Below are 23,011 nucleotides of genomic sequence, written 5' to 3' on the forward strand. Positions count from 1 at the left end.
CATTTGCATTCAATACAGCCATATCAAGCACTATTACTTATGCTAAGTGCTTAAGTTAATGTCAAAGATAAACAGGAGAATTTCATAAAATTTGACATTAATTGAATGTTGTAAGGTTTTATTAGTGTACTAAATTTGTAAAAAATTCATGAAAGTTGTGTGTGTTTTTCTATGCTTTTAGTGGAAAGGAAAATGTTGGTCAAAATTAGAGGCTGTATATCTTTTGGATTCCATAATGGATTGATTGAAAGTTGATATATTGCTTTAATAAATATTTAACATTTGAGATGTGTATTGTTAAAGAATATTCTGTTTTACAGCCATAATCATGTCTATTACATGTATTAAAAGTGAAAAATTAGTAATAACAAATTCTAAAATTTATACTGTAATAAAAGATTTTGGATTTCTCTTAAAATTAATGAAATGTAATTGGTATGAGCTATTATAAACAAATGTATAAACTGTCTTTGTGTATGTATGTGCTGATAAAGTATCAGTAATTTGAGAATGAAATGAGTGAAAATATTAAACATTTTGTACATGGTATGGGAACAATGATAAAAAGAAAATGGTGTCTTTACTGAATAATAGTTTTAGTACATTATCTTATACAATACTTCAGGAAATTGCCTATCTAGAAAAGCCTACATATTATGCTGTATTTCATTTTCTCTCCATTTCAAAATTGTTATTAATTGAACTGCTCTTAAATACAATGGTTATTATTCTCAAAAACGTTTAGAAAAAGTATCTCAATTTCTATAATACAATTGCATATATCAATAAAATCATCCACTGATACAAAGCAAAGCATAATTTAAATAGTCAACTCTCTGAAGTTGATCTGAAAATAGTTTTCAAACTCTACTTGTAATTAAAAGTCCATTTTTTCCAACAAAGACAAATTACCAGTCTCTAATTGACCATAACTCTCATATCTATACATTTGTGGAGACTACTAAGTCTTCTGAATTAGCAAAACCAAACATTATCTTAAATTCAGGGCTTAAAAATATGTGAAATGGTTTATAAAAACTGTATTATTACTAATTAATCCATGCTTCTTTGCTATACATCAGTGTAGCAAAAACTATAGGACATGCAACCTCTCTCTCAGATTTCACGATCTTAAGTAGCTGAATCATGCACAGAACTCTTGATAAAAGAAACTATATATCAGAAAATGCCAACCTCTACTGAATAGAACCTAGTTTTCTTTGAGGTTATATTTATTTTGTTGTGGTAGTTTTCTGTACATTTGCTGTATACATTTATATCAATGTTATATGTACTACAAAATACTTAGTTTTTTTTATTTTGATATTGTAACCTTAATCTCTTTTTATTGAATGACTGTTTACTAGTTTATATAATTTCCTGTTTTTATTTATCTGCATTATTTTTAAGCATATGATATTAAAATAAAAAAAAGCAAAATGATTGACCAATGTTCACAAATTTTGAATATTAAGAAGCTTAAGCTATCAGAATTTAGCCTGACAAGAAAAAAATAGGTTTTAAAATCAGTGTTCTATTTTTTATACAGCATCAGTTTGGTAAGCTGGTAAAAACAGATCGTGTTTGTCAGGAAGACAACAACTGCAATGTCAACAGACATACAAGGAAACCTAGTTGTCCTATCTGCTTATTGTATTATTTTTTGGAGAGAGGATTAAAGCCTGCAAGTATGTATTTTTGTTCACTTGATGTTACATACTAATATAGGTTCTCTGGGATATATTAATTTCCTTCTGTTAACTGTTGGTTTTTTATAGCCTGTTTATTGTTGTTATAAACTTTCTTTTAGTTCCAATTATTTCAGTTATTGTAGTAGTACTCTTACAGAATTAAAATTATTCATAAGAGCTGAAATTTCTAGATAGATATCAGAATATCTATATTTTATATATATATAAAAAATAATTCAGTTTAAGTCATAGATAATTATACTTTAATGAAATTATATTTTCAACATGTAGATTTTTGTTTTCATAACTTACCAACAAAACTGGGAGTTTATGTAAAAAAACAATACAGAGTTTAATAAAGGTTGTAGAATATTGTCTATTTTTTGGATGAAGTGATTAGCTAGGTTTTTAAAGTTTGGAGGGGGAAATTACCAAAGAATTCCAGCAAAATTTTTGTTTGATATTAGCTATTTGAATGTTTGTTTAACAGGTTTTGATTTATTGGTTAATATACATTACATGAGTCATTTGAATACAAATTTGTACAGTTTTATATACTTTTATAAGTCAAAGCATTTATTTTTTTTCCCTTTTTAATTAGGAGGAAAGTTTGTGATTTCTTTTCTTAATATGTATAATAAATGCTACTATCTCTTATTGTTTACAGAACCAATTATGAAACAAATTGAACAGAAAGTACAGCTCTGCACTAGATCTTTAAGAAATAATACAATTTTGAGTGCCATTGGCATGGAAAAGCAAAATGTCAGGATAGAAGATAATGAAAACATTTTTATAAATTCTTCAATAAGTAAGTAGAGTAGGTTTTAAAATATGCAAAATTAATATCCTTTTGACCTTTAATAAGTAACAGGGAATTTCATTGTTTTAATACTTGAGTCATTTTACCTGTTTTGTTTACACTGTTGCTTTTGATGTAGTACTTTCTATTTCAAAATGTTTTTAAAACCATTACATGTTTGAAAATAATGAAATTTATGTCATACTATTTTATGATGGAACTTTTGCATGTTTTTTAACCCTTTCCTTGTAGGTCACAGGTTAAGGCCATATCATATTGCATTTGTTGATTTACATTAAAAAAATTTGAGTTACTATTTTGTGAATGTTTGTCATTAAGTTTGGTATCAAATTGCAGATAATAGTCTAAATTTTAGTATTCTATATTAGATAATTTTTTAATTGAACAGTAAATATTAAAAATAAATAATAAATATTGAATTCAGTGTGTAATGTGGTATGCTGAATGCAGCATTGGTTTAAATTAGATGTTTATGATGCTTAAATACAAATTTTGTAGTTTTTACAAATTAGGAACTCAGATTACCAATATTAAAAGGCCAAAATTTAAAATGAGAACCTCCTGTCTTTTCTGTTTGCTGAGATATCACCACATTTAGTGAATCAAACATAGTAGCCCAGCTCAACTTTTTTATTTTTGAAACTTGTTTATGTATATCTGCTTCTGTCTATATGTGAATTGTCAATGACAAACCCAATGTCCCCTAGTAGCTTTCTAAGCCAATCTGAAGTTTGTTCACCAAATTCTTTCTTTTTGTATAAAAAAAAATACAAGCAGTAAGGTAAGATTTTAATGAGTTCAAAAGTTCATATTTTTTTAGACCTAAATACAACTTAGTTACTAAGCTTGATAAACTTTAACAGAATTTTATGGTTTTAATGTAGTAATTTACGATGTTTTTAATTTCAGAATGTATGTAAAAAACCTAAAAAACTTGTTTAACATCTTTATATGTACACAGTTTGATAAGCCTTAGTAATCTATGGCAAGCAGCAAACGAATATGAAGTTCATAAATTGAAGAGGTAACTGTTTGCTATACTTTATTTAATGTTCTATATTTTATGAAAAATACATTTAAGAACTTATTTCTAAATAATAAAATGTATGTACATATATATTGCATTATAACAGAAATGTGACTGTATTTTACAAAATACTAGTGCACTAAAACATATCTAAGACAGGTTAGTGTGTAAAGGCCAGTTATATATTCTTTGGTATATATGGTAGCATGAGTGCACATGTGGCACATCAATATGACTTCTGTAATGTGAACCAGGCACAGCTGAATGGTCAATGTAATAAAAATAATAAATGTATATAAATGCATAATGTTATAAAATTTCTGGTACTTGTACTAAACATTTGTGTTTTCATGTTATAATGTGTAGTCATTCTAGAACAGAAAAGCATAATTTATTATTTATTTTCCATTTTATTATGGTGATTACATGGTCAGTCAAATCAACCCATTTTGTACAGAGAAACAGTAGTGAGAATAACAGATACAATTTAAAGTTTTTCTAAAAAACACATAACTATCATTTTAGGTTATAAAGATTTTTGCATATGAAATTTAAGAAGGTTCTGTTGCACAAAAATATTTTTAATTTGGTTGTTGCTATAGCATAAGACATGCATTTGTTCATTGTTGAAGAATAAGAATTGTAAAAAGTGGTTTTTATACGTTTGTTTTTTAGATAATGGTGTGTCTTCTTCTTACCCATTTAAAATGATTTAAATGAGAAGGAGGTATTTCAGCAGTCTGTGAATTTTTCAGTATTCTGTGTTAGAAGTTTAAAAATAATTGTTCAAGACTTCATGTTTGAATATCCTTGTCCAGTCAGGCCTCTCTTATGTTATACATTTGCAATTTAACTAGACACATTCAATCCTCTGCATTGGTACTCCATGAGAGGGTAATGCCCTCTAATTGTGTACAGTTGATGCCATTTGGTAGCTGAAAATGCTTTAGCAAGTACTTACTTCACCTCTGTCTTTACATCATTGTATAGTATGAGAGATATTGGTGGTAAGACACCATTTCTCCACATGGTATCTACTAACTTCAATAAGATTGAGCAACTCCTTAGGTTTTTATTTTATCTTAAACTTATTTAGGATTTTTATTTATTGTATGATCTGAGAGTTGTAATACCCATTTTTGGGTCTACCTGAATTATTTTTATTCTTCTTTGTTGGCCAGTGGTAAGTTTGTTCTTCTCAGTTTTAGGTGAAGGATTTTGTACAGTCAGGATCATGCCCAGTTATTGATCATTATTCATATTGTCCATTCATAATCTTCCATTATAAGTAAAGGGCAGTGCATTTTGACCACACCTCACAATACACATAGCTCCAGGTGTGTACATACCATCCCAAGCCATTTCATATAAAATGAAAAGTGTCTAAAATCATGAGGTGTCCTACTCCAGAGAATAATTTCCTTCTAAGTGTTCAAAATTTGGTCTAGTCTCTTATCAGCCTGGTCTGCTTTACATGATTCTCCCCTGAATCCAGTACATTGGATTTTTTTGACATGATTCTGAGTTTCTCTCAGTCTCTGCTTATTCGCTTCTTTCAGTTGTTATAGTCTACATTGTTACTGTGCTACCTAAGAGCCCAACTTTTGATAAACCCAGTGGTCCTTGTGATATTTTTCAGTTATTTTCTCCATCTCACTGTGGGGTTGCTTGGGTTTTAGTATTTCAGAAGCAAGCCAAACTGATTTGAATTTGACATTTCTAGATGTTAATTTAAATCAAGCAGTTACCTCTCAAATGTCACTAACTACCTAACCACAACTGGGAAAGTTATACAAGTTCATCATGACTGCAAACAAGAAGTCAGGTTCTGCTTTCCCACCAAGAGTCAATGTACTATGGTGATCCTTATTTTTTGTGTTAAGATTTACATTTCACCTGTTGAAAGTAATTCACATCAAATTTTATGTGTTGAAAAATGTGGTGGTTGCTTAAGGTAGTTGAAATTTTGATAGCATGGACAATAAATGCTATGTGGAGTAGGAACAGCAGATCTTGGATGAAAATTGTTGGAAATCAATGGCCTTTAAAACTAATCAGAGGGCAATAAGAAATCTTATCACTCCCAATTTAGAAGTAGTTATGAACAGAACAAAGTTGAGTGTCAGAAAAGCAACATTTGTTCTGACTGTCATAGCTTTGGTCATGATAATACACTTAACATTTTTTCATTTAGAAACTTGACGAAAACTTAAAGGTACAGTTCCAGCTAATAGTCTTATTGTAGTTCATTTGGATGACAAACTCTTTAATGGTCTCACAGGGAAGAATAAGTGGATCATCTGCCAAAGATCCTGTCTAGAGAGTAAGCTAACTTCTAGGTGTTTCAAAGCTGATTTCTAGTACTTGAGAGATTGATGCTTCTGTTCTGAAATATTTGCTGAAAGGGTGTGGAGTTATTGATCATGTAAAGGCAGTTTACTTTGACACAAAAGCAAACAACACTGTTAATGGAAATGAAGTATGTGTGCTATTAGAACAAAAAATTAAGCACAAATTTTCTGTATGTAGCATACCAGAACGTGTCTTAAAACATGTCCTGATGAGGTGTTTTTAAAATGTTTTCCTTTAGTTTAGATATTGCAATTTTTAATTGAATCTAGCAGTTTTGGGAATATGTGGATCAGCCCCACCATGAAACTGTAGATGATCATGATGAAGTAGCAAAAGCTATAGAAGTTAAGAAGAGTGTCACTGAGTTTTCTGCAGGAAACTTCAGGTCAGCCAACTTTTAATGATGGTTATTGAGAATATGAACTAGCCATACCCCTTTCTGGTGGCATCTCTCTCTTGTGGAGTGTGATTTATATCACCTGGAACATTGCATCTTGCATGATAGATGGCAAGGGTATTATATGCCCTCCAGATCTGGGAGTTTATAGGACAATTTAAGCCTTCTGGCTGTGAGGACTCTGGGCCATATGTATTGTCTTTGTCTGAGTCTGTCTTAGTGCATGATTCTCTGCTCTTAATGCCATTTCTGCTATTGGAAGTGATTTTAACTTTCTACAATGTCTTACATTTAAGAAGGTGAATTATGCTCTTTAAAAATATGGCCAACAAAATTTGCTGGAAATCTTATTGAGAAACTTATTGGTTTGGCATTCTTTGATTCAGCTGTATCTACAGTAACAAAATGAGCAATGATGAAATTACTGAAGGAGAAGAAAGGCATGGATAAATTTTCAAAGTGCATTCAGTTGAATATCAGGAAGTCTGAAGACATTCCAGTTGAATATTTCATCAGAAAAAATCTGTTAGACTTTTTCAAGTGCCTTCAAATGTTATCTGGATTTCTGGATTATAACAACCAGTTCAGCAATTGTATGTGGTAAACAGCAGTGCAGAAAGGAGTGTGGCCTTTACTGAAGAGTATAGTGCCATTGTAACAAAGAAGGGAGAACTGAAAGAGTTACTCTTTCAGTTGTGAAGGATCATATAAGACAATTTCCTTACAGCTAAAAGGAAAAATAACAAAGCAAAAGTGAATGACCACACCAAAGTCATATATAAATCATATAATTATGTATCAGTACTGCTGTACATGCAATAAAATAACACATCTTCAATAAATATTTTATAATGCTAAAATAATAGGTTTTTATATCACATAGCTCATGTGGTACCAGGCCACTTCCTTCTACAACTCCATTCTTATTGAGCAACCTTTAAATATAGGCCCAAATGGATGAAGTTTGACAATTTATATACATATACAGTAAAACAAAATTAGGGGATGAAAGCTTTAGAATTTTTAATGTGAAAATTTTACCTGTTAATAGGGATAACCATGCTATCTATTTTCTCATTACACTTCAAAATAAGTTGTGTGAGAGAGTGGAAGACTTTGGGTTGTTTAAAACTCTTAATGTAGGTAAATTAATATGCAGAATTATAAACAAACTTTTCTCTGTTAAAATACTTTTGTTGCTAGTATTTTTGGCCCTCTGCTGGAGCCTTCATTAGGCAATAGTGCACTGAGCCAAAATATTTGTTAAATTCTGGAACACTGCTTTACAATATGTATCTAGGCAGTAGTCATAATAATGACTATCATATGATATGTATAGAATTATGATAAATATAGGATGTAAATCAATTGCTTTGATATTATAAGCATAAGGAAAACAGTTATAGGTAATATATATAGAGAAATAAAAAAAATAATTAATTAATAAAATAACGGAATTTGTAAATTTTAAATAACACGTTGTAAAGTTAAAGGTTTAATTTTACTTCAAAACCACAACATATAATATGCTTTGTCTGTTACTGAAGTACATGCAGTATTGAATAGTTGTGGGCTATTGTTTTTGTTAACACCCACTAGTCGTTCACTGTCTTATGCTTGGGTAGTAGTAATGATCTAGAGTTGTTTACATTTGATATTTTCTTCTTTGTTTATTATTTTGTCATTTTTTATGTCACTAATATGGTCGTTTTTCTAACTATGAAGAGCTAAAGCTGATGTGTTTATAGCACATTTTTTGATCTCTTTGTTCTTTGTTTCCCCACTTTATTGTTTATTATACTTACACCTAGTGCTATAAAACCACACTTTTTGTAATAGCATTGGGAAGCAGGTATTTTATCTTTGTTATATTATTGCTTAGTGTAGGAGGACTTGAAAAATACACTGATGTTAAGTTTATTTGTTATTCTCTGAAGCTTTTCTCCAAAACTTTTTCTTTTTGTTGTGATTTTTCAGGTTGTGGTTCATTAGTAGCTGAGACAGACTGAACTGTATGACATATACTGAATTGTTTTATTTGGATAACTGTTATTCCCGTAAATCTTCTTAAGATGTTTAAGTTTTTCATCCAGGTAAAATGAGGAGTATATACTTGTAGTTCTAGATTTTTGTGTTTTGATAATCCCATTTTTACAGCTATTGTATTTATGGTGTGAGTAAAAATTCAGATATTTATTTATTTAAATATTCTACCAATAAATGATTGTAGTCAACTTCACACAAATTTATTTTATGGACCCACACAGAGGAAGAGCTCAAAAAATAAATGTGTTGTCAACATGTTACCCTTATATGAGGTTGATGAAGATATGATGTTAAAATGGTTCTTGATAACGAGAAAAACCCACTTCAAATAAAAATGTATCTCAGAACGGCTAATGTGGGTATCAACACTTTTATTGATAAGAAGAGAACAGTGTTTTGACCTTCCTAGGTCATCTTCAAGGTAACAAAGAGTTTGCAACTGACTGTTGCTGAACATATATTAGGGACTAGAGTATAAACAGGTACGGGATTGTAGGGGTGTTGCAGTTGGATTTAGGCTATTAATTAGTTTGGGTATAAAGGTGTTCCTTTACATTGGTTTAATGTTGGTTTTATTTGCTGTATAAGTAGGGCTTCTTTTGATATTTCATTTGTTTATATTTGTTTCTCTACTTAGTATCTATATACTGTGTAGTGTGTGTGTGTGTGTGTATGAAAGTATTCTTCTAAAGTAAGTTTAATTGGAAGGTCTATCAGACAATTGCAATCTTACAGATTTGCTTCTGAGCTCACTGTTTCACTTGGTTTAGCTTGTGTGCATTGCTAGGCCTGACCCACAGGATCACACTTGATGATCATAGGATGGTAAGCCCCTCAAAGTGGACTCCTGTATGTGGTGAAATTCTGTATTTTCAGCTTGCCTCCTCTGGGACCTGAACATCTACCTATGTGTGGTAATCCATGAAGGGGAGAAGAGGAACCTGGTAGTTGAGGGATTCTCCTCCTAATAATAAAAAAAAAATGGCTTGGTCATAAAACCAGAGGTTCTACACCTAAGTAAAAATGGCCACTTTGATACAGTGGAACTGTCAGTGTTTCCATTCTAATGTTGATGACATCAAGGCTTTGGCTGATTCCTATCATCTTGTGTTTGTTTTATGTTAAAAAACAATCTTCAAATCTGCCAATACAGTCCCATTTTAGGAGTTTTTTGTATTAGAATAACAGATTGTGTGATGGATGAGTGCATGGGGGATTGGCTCTGCTGGTTGACCAGCACATGCCCATCCTGTCTTTGCCACTTGATACACCCTTGGAGGCTGTAGATATCTGTATTTCCTTGGTTTTTACCACTGCTGTTTGTTCTTTCTGCCTGTATCATGGAAAGACTTGTGATCAATCAGACATTAATGTTCTCATTGAACAGTTGCCATCTTGATGGGAGGGGCTGTTCCATGGAGTGTATGCTCTCAGATCACAACCTTTCTGTTTTGAATACTGGTTCTTATGCTTATTTTCATGTACCTAATCAGTCTTTTACTGCCATTGATCTCTCTATCTGCTCTTTTTCACTTTTCTCTTGCTTATTTTTGAGGGTTAACAGTGACCCACAGGGCAGTGATCATTTTCTTGTCATTCTGAAGGAGATTTGCCATGGTCAGTGACCTTCAACCACTGTGTCTAGGTGGAAGTTGGACCAAGTCAACTGACTCCCTTTCACTACTGTTTTGGAAATTGATTTTGCCATTATTTGTTTGCCATAGATTGACGACTGTGTTGTAGCAATGACTGATTTTACCATCCAGGCAGCTACCCAGACTATTCCTAAGGCCTCAACACATTTTTTATGGTATCCTCATTCATGGTGGAGTCCTGTCTGCTGAGAGGCATAGTACGTTCGGAAATGGGCCATGGATACTTTCTGACAGTATCCTTCTCTTTCTAACAACAATTTTTATCAGCAGGCCTTTGTCCATGCCCAGCACTTTAGGCATCAGTGCCAAAAGGAATTTTGGCTTAGGTTTACAATTAGCATCTCTTCTACCAACAGCTCCAAAATTATGTGGGACATGATTTTTTAGGTCAATGGGAGGTATGCCTCCAATCCCCTTTCATCTTGCTCTTTAGTGGTCAGGAAGTTACTGATGTACCATCACAGGATGGTGAGTCCCTCAAAGTGGATTCATGTACATGATGAGGGGGACCTCCAAGGAAAGGTTTTGTATTTTCAGTTCACCTCCCTTGGGATCTGAACATCCATCCTTATGTTTAATGTGTATGGTGACTCATTGAGAGCTTTTCTTGTGCATCCTGCACTTCTTTCTTCCTACACCTTATTGGACATCAAGTCTTGGGAAAAGCAGTTTCCTTTTCTGTTTGTGCTGATTGTCTCAATGACTATAATCACCCGTTTATGGAACTCAAAATTGCTCTTCATTGGACATAATGATGTTTACTTTAAGGTGCTGCTCCATCTCTCTCCTGCCTCCCTTGTTATTCTTCTGGTCGTTTATAACTGGATCTGACTGATGAATGTTTCTTCTGATGCTTGGCACTTGGCTTTTATCCTCCCTTTCTCTTAATTATAGGAATGATCCCAAGATTCCTTTTAACTGTCATCCAACTGCTTTGACCAGCTCTCTCTGTAAGATCTTAGAGAAAATGATTAATGCTTGTTTTGTTTGGTTCCTCAAATCAAACAACCTCCTCTTGCCCACCCAGTATGGGTTCCATGTTTAGGAAGTTTCTCTGATCAACCTGATTCAAATTGAAAAGTTGATTAGAGAAGCTTTCTCAAGAGGGAACATCTTGTTTTGTCTTCTTTTACCCTGTGAAGGTTTACAACACTACATGGAGATACAACATTTTGCAGGACCTTCAGGAATTTCATGGCAATTTACCCATTTTTTGTCTGGAACTTTTTACAGGACAGATGATTTCATGTCCATGTAGATTTGACACTTTCCTGTTTGCTTCCACAGGAATTTGGAGTCCCTTATGATTTTTGTCTTGAGCATTACATTTTTCAGTTTCAAGATTAATGCTATCATCTTATCTTGTATTGGTAGTCAAACATGATGTTTATTGAGTGGCAGCTTGAGACTGCCCTCAATAGCTTGCTGAAATAGACCACAGCAAATAGTTTTATCTTTTCTTTCTCCAAAACTGTTTGTATGCACTTTTGTCACCAGTGAAGTATATTCTCTGATCCTGAGCTCCATCTTGGTAATTTTGTTCTTTTCATGGTCCCTGAGGTAAAGTTCTTGGAGCTTATCTTTGACTTTAAGCTGACTTTCTTTCTTCACAACAAGCAGCTATGTGTCATGTGTACAATGGCACTGAATATCCTCTGTGTCCTTTCTTCTGCCTCTTGGGGAGCAGATTGATGTTTTGTGCTCAGGATTTATCATGCCATATCTCATTAGCTCCACACTGGACTATGGGTCTCTGATCTCTGGCTCTGGTAGAACATCAACCTTGAAGATGTTTCACCATCATTGGCTTCAGCCCTGCATAGGGTCTTTCTGCACTTCTCCAGTCCATGATCCTCCTCTTCACCTCCACCTTTTGCAGCTTTCTTAGCAGTATGCCATTAAATTTTGATCCTTACCACAACATCCCATGTGGGTTTGTCTTTTTTTCCTTAGTGGGCTCTCCTCTCTCAAAATAGACAGTCTGCTGTTCTTGTTTTTAACCTTTGTTTCCAGGTGCAGCTGGCTAAGTTGGGTCTGTCATTGGATCACGTTGCTGTGTCCATTGATCAGCTCATCCTGCCATGGTTTATCACCATCTCAACCTATGATCTTTTTTTTTTTGAGTCATCTGAGGAAGGTGGATACTCCTGATTTGGAAGTACTGTCTTTGCTTTGTGGATTGTCTTTTGAACCATTCTTTCATTGTTATTTATACAGATGGTTTGAAATCAGGTGACTCTGTGGGATGTGCCATGGTTTGTTATGGTTTGATGATTGCTCACAGTATCTCCTCTACAGCTTCTGTGTTCACAATTGAATTATATTCCATTTCTATTGCCCTGGATCACGTAGAAGCTATGCAATTGTACTATTTACATTGGGTCTCTTAGCTCTGTGCTAGCCTTGGAATCACTTATGATTAGTTTTCATTGATATTCAGAATTGACTGACCCATTTTTCCATATCTTCTGTTTCTGTCCACTTTTACTGGATATCTGACCATGTTGGGATTTGTGGGAATGAGCTCACTGATACCATAGCTATGTCTGTCTGATCTGATGAAATCACAGCCCTGCCTATCCTATATGTGGACTACAGTCCTGTATCGACAGTTCAGTTTCTTGCCAATTGGCAAGTGACTTGCAGTGACCAAAATTGTAAGAAGTTTTTCCAGCTCAACCTTTCTGTTCTTTGGCCATCTTGTCTCTGCAAGGATTAGAAGGAGGAAACTGTGCTGGCTAGGACATGCATTGGTTAAATTTCTTTAATCCATCATTTTCTTTCATCGGGAACTGATTCACCAATGTGTTGCCTTTGTGACACTCAAGTCGCAAGTAGCCCACATTTAACTGTTGTGCTGTTGCTATGACTCTGAGAAACAGCACCATTTCAGACATGTCACTTCTGTGGGTTTATTCTTGACATTAGACAGTGCCATGGCCATTGGTGACACTATCCGGTTTTAAATGGGAAGATTTAAATATAAATACTAAGTGATGATGTATACAAAAAGTAGGTATTATAAACATCAAACCCCTACTAAAGAAACTTAGTTTTTAAAATAAAGTAAGAAGAAGAAGAGAAAAAAATCAGACTGAATTTTTTTGTAGTATAAAAATTAGAAATGTAATGTCTGAATTTATTTTCAAAACATTTAAAAAGTACAATAGTTAGAAAACCTAATTATCCACCACATATTGGCTGTCTTTAGTAGAAAGAAAGCTAATTTCTTTGAAGATTTCAACAAGTATACTACTCTGCAAAGTGCCTTCTACACAGATGAACTTTGCATTCCATGTAAGTCATCCTAATTACAATTGTACAGAGGTACAATGTGCACCTTTTCTTTTCCTAAACATTTACTGGGAGGTGCTTTCCAGATGAAATCTTTTAATGTGTGTCTGCCAGAACTGGTGATTAAATACTTAACAAGCAAAAAGACCCTCCTGTACTTTGAATCAGTTGTTTCACAAGGGATTCCATTAATTGTAAGTGAAAGTTATTATTTTGTACTTTTTTAATTACCTATTTTAAAAGTGTGAAAGCATTAACAATAGACAGTTCAACAAGTCTAAGGATAAGCATCTTATTACATTTTACTGTCTTACATGGAATGGAATAATAGCTGAGAAACTGATCATTAAGATCAACTTCTACCATAAAGTTGTTGTAATCCACTATTAGCTGAGACTTGCTAATCCTGTCAGTAATAGAGTATTACTGTGGCATTATGCATTGTCGAAAGAGCATAAACATATCTTTTATCATTTCACTTGCCCTTGGAATGTGTAAATCTAGTTTTACTAGAGTATACTGTGAAATGACAGCATCCAGTCATAGCTTCTGCTAGAACCCACAACTCAAGCCTCCACTTGGTTGACTTCTTAGGTAGGTGTTGTTTAAATGAAATTCTACCCTTTGTTCCCAACATTTGTTTATCAGTAGATAGGTCTTTAGAAGGATTTTGGTGAGCTGGGAAAGCTATTACTAGGTGAATTAGTGTGACCCTGATTTTGAAGAGTTAATCATGTGCAGCATCTGCTTTAGGTAAGTTATTAGTATTGCTATTGAAAGGTAGAAATAATTAGCGATTTTTCTCTGGAAAATATTGAAAGAAACCAGAGTAAATGAAATGGAGTCGAAGACCAGTAAACTGTAAAAGATGGTAAGCAGTATATATGTTTGCAGCAATAGATACACCAATATGAGATAAAAACTCTTTGGGAATAACAGCATTTCTTTTTCTTTCTGATATAAATGTTTAGGTGTTCTTGCTGGTCTGCAAATCTGTTTATTTCTTCAGCAATTTTGGTAACAATGCTGAGAGTGAAAGAAAAAGTTGGAAAAATGAAGAGAAGCCTGACACCTGCTTGCATGGTGAAAAACAGACTGTTTTTGAATGAAGTTATATATCAGTTTGGAATGCTAATCTTTGAGTGTTTCACATTTCCACTCTGGGCTACAGGTCAGAGATACTTGTTGTTTTTGGTCATTGTGGGAGGACCATCGATAGAATCCCCATGAGGAAAGTCATATTCTACCAATGAAATGTCAGGTTTCTCCTCCAGAATAAATTAACTAATATTGGTTCTTCTGTCTTCTTTTTTTTTCTTTGTTGTCATTATGGCTTCCTCCTCTGCCTCAGAATAAAAGAATCCCTTCTTCAGAGGAGAAAGGAAAAGAGTACCAGTGCTTCATCTACAGATAGATTACTCTTCTTAATATAACTCCCATTTTCTGGTATAAACAGTGGTGAAGATAGGAACACCAAAAGGCCTTTTCTTATTGTTTTAAAGAGTTGCAGTGATGAGTAGATCTATTCTTAAACAACCTACTTTACCTATCGATATCATGGTGATAATTTCTATTTTCATTCATTCCAATAATCTTCCTAAGTTGTATTTGTTTAGCCTACTATTTTGAAAATTGCACATACTGAAGTTTAAAAATGTTATAAGGTTTAATAAAGAACTTTGTTGTTGTGTAAAAGTATGTATTGTATCATAATCACACAACTGACTCAAAATATATTTCATAACTCTTCTACATTGGACATAGCTCCTAAACTTTGGGGCTGGCTCTTAGATCTGAAAATATTTGGTGAGGTCTGGTTTAGACTTAAAATATTTGATAATACATTTAGTAAATTCATTAACAATTATACTTTTACTGTTTGTACAGTTAAATATTTAGACAGGCTAAACAAAATATTCTTATTGATGCACATCATCTGTATTGTTCTAACAGACTATACATTACAACAGCATTTATTACATACATGTACTGTCTAATTATACATAAATTATAGTACCTAATGTATATAAAAAAAGAAATATCCATAATGGTTGGATGTTAACACTATAAAGCAAAAACAAATATATTTCACAAAATATAGAAGCTTTAGAAACTGAAAATAATCTTACCTTTACAGGACTTGGAAGATTTTGTCCAGTAAAAGAATAAAATAAAATGATGTTCTTTCTGTAGAGTAGAATATTGTATTAGTTACTGAGATTCTGGAGATTTCATAAACACAATTTTTTTTTGTGCGAGTGCCAGATAGAACTAGTACATATAAGTAACTTTTTCATTTTGCCCACAGCATTATAAGTGTTTCACGCGTTATATTATGTAAACATAAAATCATGAAATGCACCGAAAACAATTTTCAACGAAGTTAGATTGATTAATCTTGTTTAACTATTCATGATATTTAAGATAAAACATCCAAAAATATTTATAAAGAACTTGTGATTTGAATAAAAGCATTTATCTTATGTGAGATTCCCATGTTATGTGTTATATTTGCACAAATATAAATTCTTGTATGCCCAAACACTGACAATGCCCATCTTGAGTTTTTTTTTTAGTTTAATTTTGAGTTTTTGGTTAATTACTTGACCATAGTTTAATCAGTATATGTGGGATATGGTAGAAAGATACTTTTCTACAGGTTTCACACATTGACAAATAAAAGTAGTAGACTGGCTCATTTTTAGTAATTATAAGAGGGTCAAGATGTCAAACATTTTAATGTTTAATTACTCCATTGTATGTTGGTCAGTCTACATGAGGATTGGTACAGATACTTTTTGACAGATACCATACATGTACTTAAAAAAATTGTAATATTTCAATTTTTAGCTGTTTTAGGGTAGGGGAGGCAAATGGTTAAATAACTCATACTTTTATTGGTTTTGATCAGTTACTTAGTCTTATTTCAACCAGTTTACATGGAATTTGGTAGAAAGATGTTTTTCTAGAAGCAGCACAGTTTGACAAACTAAAATGCTGGACTTGACATGTTTTAGTAATTATGGGTCAGTGAAGATACCACATAAAGCACTATTTTGCATAGTTTTTGTTTTGATAATTAATCTGCCATATTTTGGCCAATTTACATTGTTTTTGATACAAAGATATTTTCTTACATGTCCAAAGCAAAGGTATAAAGAATTTTGGAATTTTTGTTTTTTTTATTCAACGTTTCAGGGAGGAGAGCACAATTTGGAAATTATGAACTATCCATGTGCTTGTCAACCAAACTGCATGGATTTGCTACAGAGATATCGTCTTGCTAATCCCAAGCAATTACAAATACAGTTTTTGATTTTTTCTTGTGTGTAAGTTGGTCATGTTGGAATTGTGTGTTGGAAAAGTGGTGCATTCTTATGTGAATGTTAGCCTAATTAAAGAATAGTTAAAATTGGAGTGTTCAAAATAAAATATCTTCACATGAAGCTTATGAAGTAATTAATTTTTATGTTGATTATTTTTATGATGTGAAATAGTTTTTTCACAAAAGAAAATATTATAAACCTGAAAATTGAGATAGCTATTACCTTGATTAGTAAGTTGGGGAAGAAAGTTTTAATTTCACTAATTTTAAGTTTTAACAATTTGTAAAAGAAAAAACAGTGCTTGCATATTTAATGCACAGTAAGAAAAAAAATGTATGTGGTATAACTGTGGTTTTCTAATAAAGGATTCACATTTTTACTATTATGAATAGTTTCTGAATAGAGATGACTGTAATTATAGGACTGATATTATTTTAACATAAAATGTAATAAAATTAATTTTTTTTTTATTTATTACAAGTTATTCTCCAGTTTTATATAATGTAGTTGTGTGTGTGTACTACAGTACATTTTGAAAAATAAATCATGACTGTAAATTAGGAGGAACATTTATAGTGGTATGTTTGTCAATGTAGAGACATTAAATTTATTCTTCAGTGAGAATAAAATTTTTGTTTTGAGTTTGTATTTTAGTAAGTAAAATTGCTGTTAAATTTTCTAAATAAAAGTAGTTTTGCTTTAGATGCTGATGTATGTTGCATGATGGAAAATGCTAATGTCCTACATCACTATTGCACAAATTCACACATCCATACTGGTAATGAAAAATTATTTTGAATTTAGCATACACAACTAACCAGATAAAGTCCATTGTGTAATGTGCTTTCATTATTTTAGTAATTCAAAATGTACTGTACTTGATGTAAAATTGTTTTTTTTGTATTAGTGCTGCATATCAAGCTTCAGATCTTTGTAGTACCTCACATTAAATAAGCAATGATAGATTAAAATTGATATCTGTATGGCAATAATAATCAGTGGTAAGGTTTTAATGATGCACAAAAATTATGACATCTTGGTATTTATGCTTCACCACAAATTATGATATATATATATATTTTTTTAATAAAACAGTTTTTAATTTTATTCAACCTGTGAATACAAAAGTGTGTGGGTGTGTATATTTAAGATTGTTATTAATTAACACTACAACATACTATGAAACATTGAAGCTCCAAAGTACCAGTTTCATATTTCTCTACACATCTAGTAATCATCATTTCCACTCATTTTGAAATATAATTATAAATACATTGAGGAGCTTATTGTGAAATTAGGTTACTCCTAAGTATTTTGACAGTAAAAGTGATATATCTATCAAATTGTCTATAAAGTAAAAGGTAAGAGATATTTAAACTGGCAATAGCATATTATTATTAGTGACTTGTAGAGTTACCATTAGATGTGATTAAAAACCAGTTTTTATTGGCTTCTGGCATGTGTAATGCATTGGTAATTATTTAAAGAAGAAAGTTTGGAAAATGGGTCTTGTGAAAATGGTCATGTTTGAATATTTGTTTTGGATTATTATGAGCACTTATTATTTATTGGTTGAAACATTGCTTATTCATATGCCTATTACTTCAAGGATAACTGAAGTAAATTAGTAGTAACATATAGTAGATATTTGTATATTTATGGGTATGTATAGTTTGTGTGTGTGTTTCTGTGTATATTTTTATTTATATACATAGTATATATATGTGTGTTTATTTTTGTATATTATCAACTTGCTGATCATCAAAAATTAATTTCAGACAGTACACCTGCTCAGGTGAGAGAGATAACTCCACACAAACCCTGCACAGTCACACTGGAATATCTTTCTCAGGAAAAACTACCTATGTGTACTTCATCTTCCCAAAGTGACTACAAAATAACATATAAAGGAAGTGATTTAAAAAAAAATACAGGCTATTCTAGTTTACATAATAGAATACCAACTCAAGAACAGCTCTCAACATTGCAACTAGAAAAAGTGATATCATCTTCCTCTGAAGTATCTGAGGGTGAGTATGATGAATTCAGAAGTGGTAAAGAAATTTACAGTGATGCTGACATTTCTAGTAACAACGGTGAAGAAATAGATAATATAAAGAAAATAGAGAGAGCTGATGTTCTAAGGAGAAAAGAAACGCCACTGTATTTCAGAAAACGTTCAGACGTTACTAAAGAATTTCCTGTTACCAATGGTCTTACTATTCAGCCAGATGCATCTTTGCATGATACTAAATGCTTTGGTAAGTTGCACTTTATTGATCATAAATTGTTTTTAGAATTTTTGGAATTCATGAAGACAAAACAAGGACAAAAGATATTCTCAGGTACTGCTGACAGCAGCAGTGTAACTACAGTTCACACAATGCAGGAAATAAGTAAAAGTATAAATGAACAGTGCCATAGTGTCAAGGAAAGCGAGAATATTGTTCATGTGAATAATGAATTTTCTCTTCAAAGTGGCATAATATTAGACTCAAGTGATGTCTGCGAAATATCATTAGTGTCTGAAAACTTGTTGAAATCAGCCATTAACAGTGAATATGTAAAAGATTTACAAAAACATTCCTCTCATGAAAGTCAGGGAACTTTTGTCAGTGATAAATGGAATTTATCAAGTATTACTCATGAAGGGTTGTGTTCTGAAGTTCAATGCACTGAAATGACAACCAACAAAGATAATTTATTAAAACTATTTAAAGAAAACCTGTCATCTGTAGAAAATCACATGCAGAATAGATTTCAAAATGGCCCTGAACTTTATTCAGATGCAGAACAAGCACCACATGACCTTAACTCAGAAAGTGAAGTTTTGACAAATATGTCTTGTGAAAAGACAAATAAATTATTATTTAGTGATGATGAAAATGAAAACTGTAATAATGATGATGCACAGCAGACTGCTAACTTTCTGAGGAAGTCGTCTACAATGGTGACAAATAAGTGTCAACTGGAAAATTCTTCAAATTTAGAATACTCTGAAAGAATCTCTAAAAACAGAGATATTTGTAAGAATTCTGAGCTTCTTAAAGGGTTATATACAACAGATGTTATGCCACAATATGAGTTAAAAAATATTTGTCAAAACCAGTATGGAGTTGGTACATCTTTTAATGTCAAAATGCTTAAAAATATAAACCTTTTTCCTGTTGTGAAGATTAAGCAACTTCCATTTTCCGTAATAAAGTCAATCACTGTAAAATCTGCAGACAAAATACAGAAGCCATCATTGAGCATTTCTGGTGGTAGCTCTACTAGTGGCAGTTTAAAGTCTGTTGACTCTGAAACAGAAAGTTGTTACTTTCCTGAAAAAGAGAGTAAAAGAGATTTGGATTTTAGTAGGAGTTATAGAAGTACAGATGATGTGCATCCGGCTGACAAAGATAATGTGCTTGATTCTTATTTATCCAAAACTTCACAAACAAGGCAAACCTATGATCATTTGTTGTCTTCTTCAATATTTAAAGAAAGACAAAGTAATGTTAGTGTTTTAAGTCAAAAATTATCATTTGCAGAAGAATTAATATCAGAAGATGTGAAGAAATGTCCAAGTCACTCCAAAAAATCAAAACCTAGTGTGTGTAATGTTAAGTCTTTAGACATACATAATATTAGAAACAACCAATGTGTAGAAGTTTCAGATATTAAAAATGAAAGTCTTGCAAAGTGCTGTGAAGATGATCTTCACAAAGAGGTCAAGCCAGTGTCACCTACAAGACTACCAATGAATAATGTGGGATCATTTTACCTTAATGATTTAGATACTGAAATACTTGATTATGAGCCAGAACCTCAAGATATAAGCTTAGAAATAGCTTCAGTCAAAACCTTAGAATTTGAAGATTTGATGATATCAGGAGTAGGTTCCCATAGAGAAAAATATAAAACTGCTGATCTGATTAATTCAGGAGCCCCTGAAGGTAAATTTCTTGAAACAGATATATCAGCCACAAACGATATTGAAAGATATATGAAAACTAACATAGATGATGGTACTGAGGCTCAGTCAAGCTCAGAAAGAATAGCAGTTGCAGATGAGCAAAATACAGATAATGAAAGTGGAATATTTCGATGGATAAAGAAAACTCGACAAAGAAATAATAATAAAACTGTTCTTAATACAAGACATTCTAATGATTTTATAAAAAACATTGATACACAAATGCTCTTAAAAGAAAATCACTCTGTGAATCTTCCGACTGATGATGTAGGTGTTAATGAGGAAGATACCCTTTCACTTTGTCCCTCTTCATCTTCAGTTTTAATGGAAGATTTGAGTAATAATGAAGAAGAACCTAATGACAGGTAAAATTGTGTTAATTGAATCATCAAAGCCAAAAGTGTTTTAAATAAAAACTTTAAAATTTGTTATATCTTCATTAATGATAATATTTTAATCAACTGTAAAATTCAAAATTGAAGCTATAAAAGTTATCTGAAATTTGTGTTAATCAAACTATAAATTAGTTTATTTCATACCTGAGTTGCATAATTATTTTTTTTTGTATATACATATAAGTTTACATATTAATTTTTTAACAAATTTGAAACATTATAATGGAGGTTCATCCAAATGGAATTTCTTTGAATTTATGCTTGTTTAAAAGTACATTTATTCATTCATTCTTGTGTTACTTACTGTTCAATACTTTTTGTACAGTGGGCTGAGAATTATAGGTATCTTAGATGAAAAATGATGTTGTAACAGTAGGACATTATATCTCCTAAATTTTTTAATGTATGAGGTGTTTGTGCACATTAGAATATTTAAATCCTTATAGTTTAGCTTTAAACAGTACATACAAATTGTGTAAAAATGGATGCTGTAAGAGTTTTTTAGCAGCACTCAAATAAAAAGAACGATAATGGAAATACCATACTTTTCTGAAAATATTTTTATTTCAGTGTCAATTTCTGAAAGCATGAATAAAATTGATTGAGTGTAAGGGTCAGTTGGAAGGTCAAACCTCAACATCCAAGGTCAAGAAACTTTGAAGGTTTATTCTTTAACATGAGTATTTCTATTCAAAGTATTTGTATGGTTTTGGATATTCAGGTGATTACAATCACTTGTATTCAAGTCCTTCTTGTTGCAGATAATTATTGTAAGGTGTCATGTTGTCACCTATTCATTGAGGTAAGTTCTTACTATGTAAAATAAATATAAAAACAATTTTATATATGAATGGGATGAGTTGGTCTATATGAATAATTTACACAAAATATCTTTTTTTGTACAGTATTTGTGACTGATTTTTCTAATTTTACTTTAACTATTAATACTGTGAAAGACTTAAGTTATTGTTATTATTTATATCAAAATTCTTACAAATGCTTAGATTGGAAAACTTTTATTAAGAACTTTTAAACAGACTTGCAAAGTTTTAACTTTATATATTAAGCTTTAACTTCCTGGTTGACCCTCACAATCTTTAATTGATTTTATTAGTGTCAGCAATTGACTTTGAGATATTAAAAAAAGATATTTTTCAACAAGTATGACGTTCCTATTTTGACTGTTTTGTTTTTGTAAGTTACTGGAAAAAAATTATCACAAAATCTGAGTTTTCACAATTTTGATGCATTGCATAAAGTAAAAATAGATTTGAGTGAATTCAACCAGTGTGTGTGTGTGTGTGTGTGTGTGTGTGACACCACTCCAATCATAACTAGTGCCTTCTCTCATCTTGCACATATTAATTACTTCATAATTGACAGTCCTACTGATTACAAGTGTTTTTACTTAATTTATTTTCTATTTTTGTTCTGTTGCAATAACTCTGGTCTTTTTTTTCAATTTTGGAGTTATGCATTTGCATCAGCAGAACTACCAACCACATCCAATTGGTCACAACCATGATTTTTGGCCCATGAAGTGACAACTCTGGTCTGTTGGGAGTTGACCAATGTCATGCATTAACCAGAACACTGATGATGTCGTAATAAGGTTATCAGTGATCCTTTAGTTTAAGATTTTTTACACCCTCCTGTATATGTCAAGTGTTGTTTTGAGGGATTTGATAAAATTTTTTTTCCCTTTGGTGGATTTGTTATTTATATATGGTGTGTTCTGTGTTTGTCTCCCATTTCCTGTATTTCACCTGTGCCCTTATTGATTATTTCAATCCTTTCATATCCTTTGCCAAGTGAGAGTTTTCTGAATGTAAATGACATATGCTGCCTCCATTTAGGTTCCTAAGTTCAGTTGTTTCTTCCATGACATCCTAACTTCTCCCACGATTTTTCCCATCATCCTTCTGGGTTGAATTGACTAGTTCATTTGCCTGGTGTTTTCTTCACTTTCTTCTGATGATTGTTGCTTTTTTTTCATGTTTACTTCCTATGAAATCTGTTATCATTGTGGGACATCAGTGCTGTAATT

At 32.0% G+C, this 23,011-nt stretch overlaps 1 protein-coding gene across 3 annotated transcripts in view; it reads left to right on the forward strand.

Annotated features, from left to right (window-relative positions):
* Nucleotides 1–23,011, forward strand: part of LOC143240221 (uncharacterized) — an 88,558-nt gene that overhangs the window by 27,675 nt on the left and 37,872 nt on the right. For all 3 annotated transcript variants that reach the window (XM_076482339.1, XM_076482341.1, XM_076482340.1), the window contains exons 5-7: nucleotides 1,550–1,688; nucleotides 2,359–2,502; nucleotides 18,390–20,934. In XM_076482339.1, coding sequence (XP_076338454.1) covers nucleotides 1,550–1,688; nucleotides 2,359–2,502; nucleotides 18,390–20,934 — 2,828 coding nt within the window. The remainder of the gene's footprint in view (nucleotides 1–1,549; nucleotides 1,689–2,358; nucleotides 2,503–18,389; nucleotides 20,935–23,011) is intronic.

The sequence above is a fragment of the Tachypleus tridentatus genome, chromosome 13 (assembly GCF_004210375.1).
Source record: "Tachypleus tridentatus isolate NWPU-2018 chromosome 13, ASM421037v1, whole genome shotgun sequence".
NCBI lineage: Eukaryota > Metazoa > Arthropoda > Merostomata > Xiphosura > Limulidae > Tachypleus > Tachypleus tridentatus.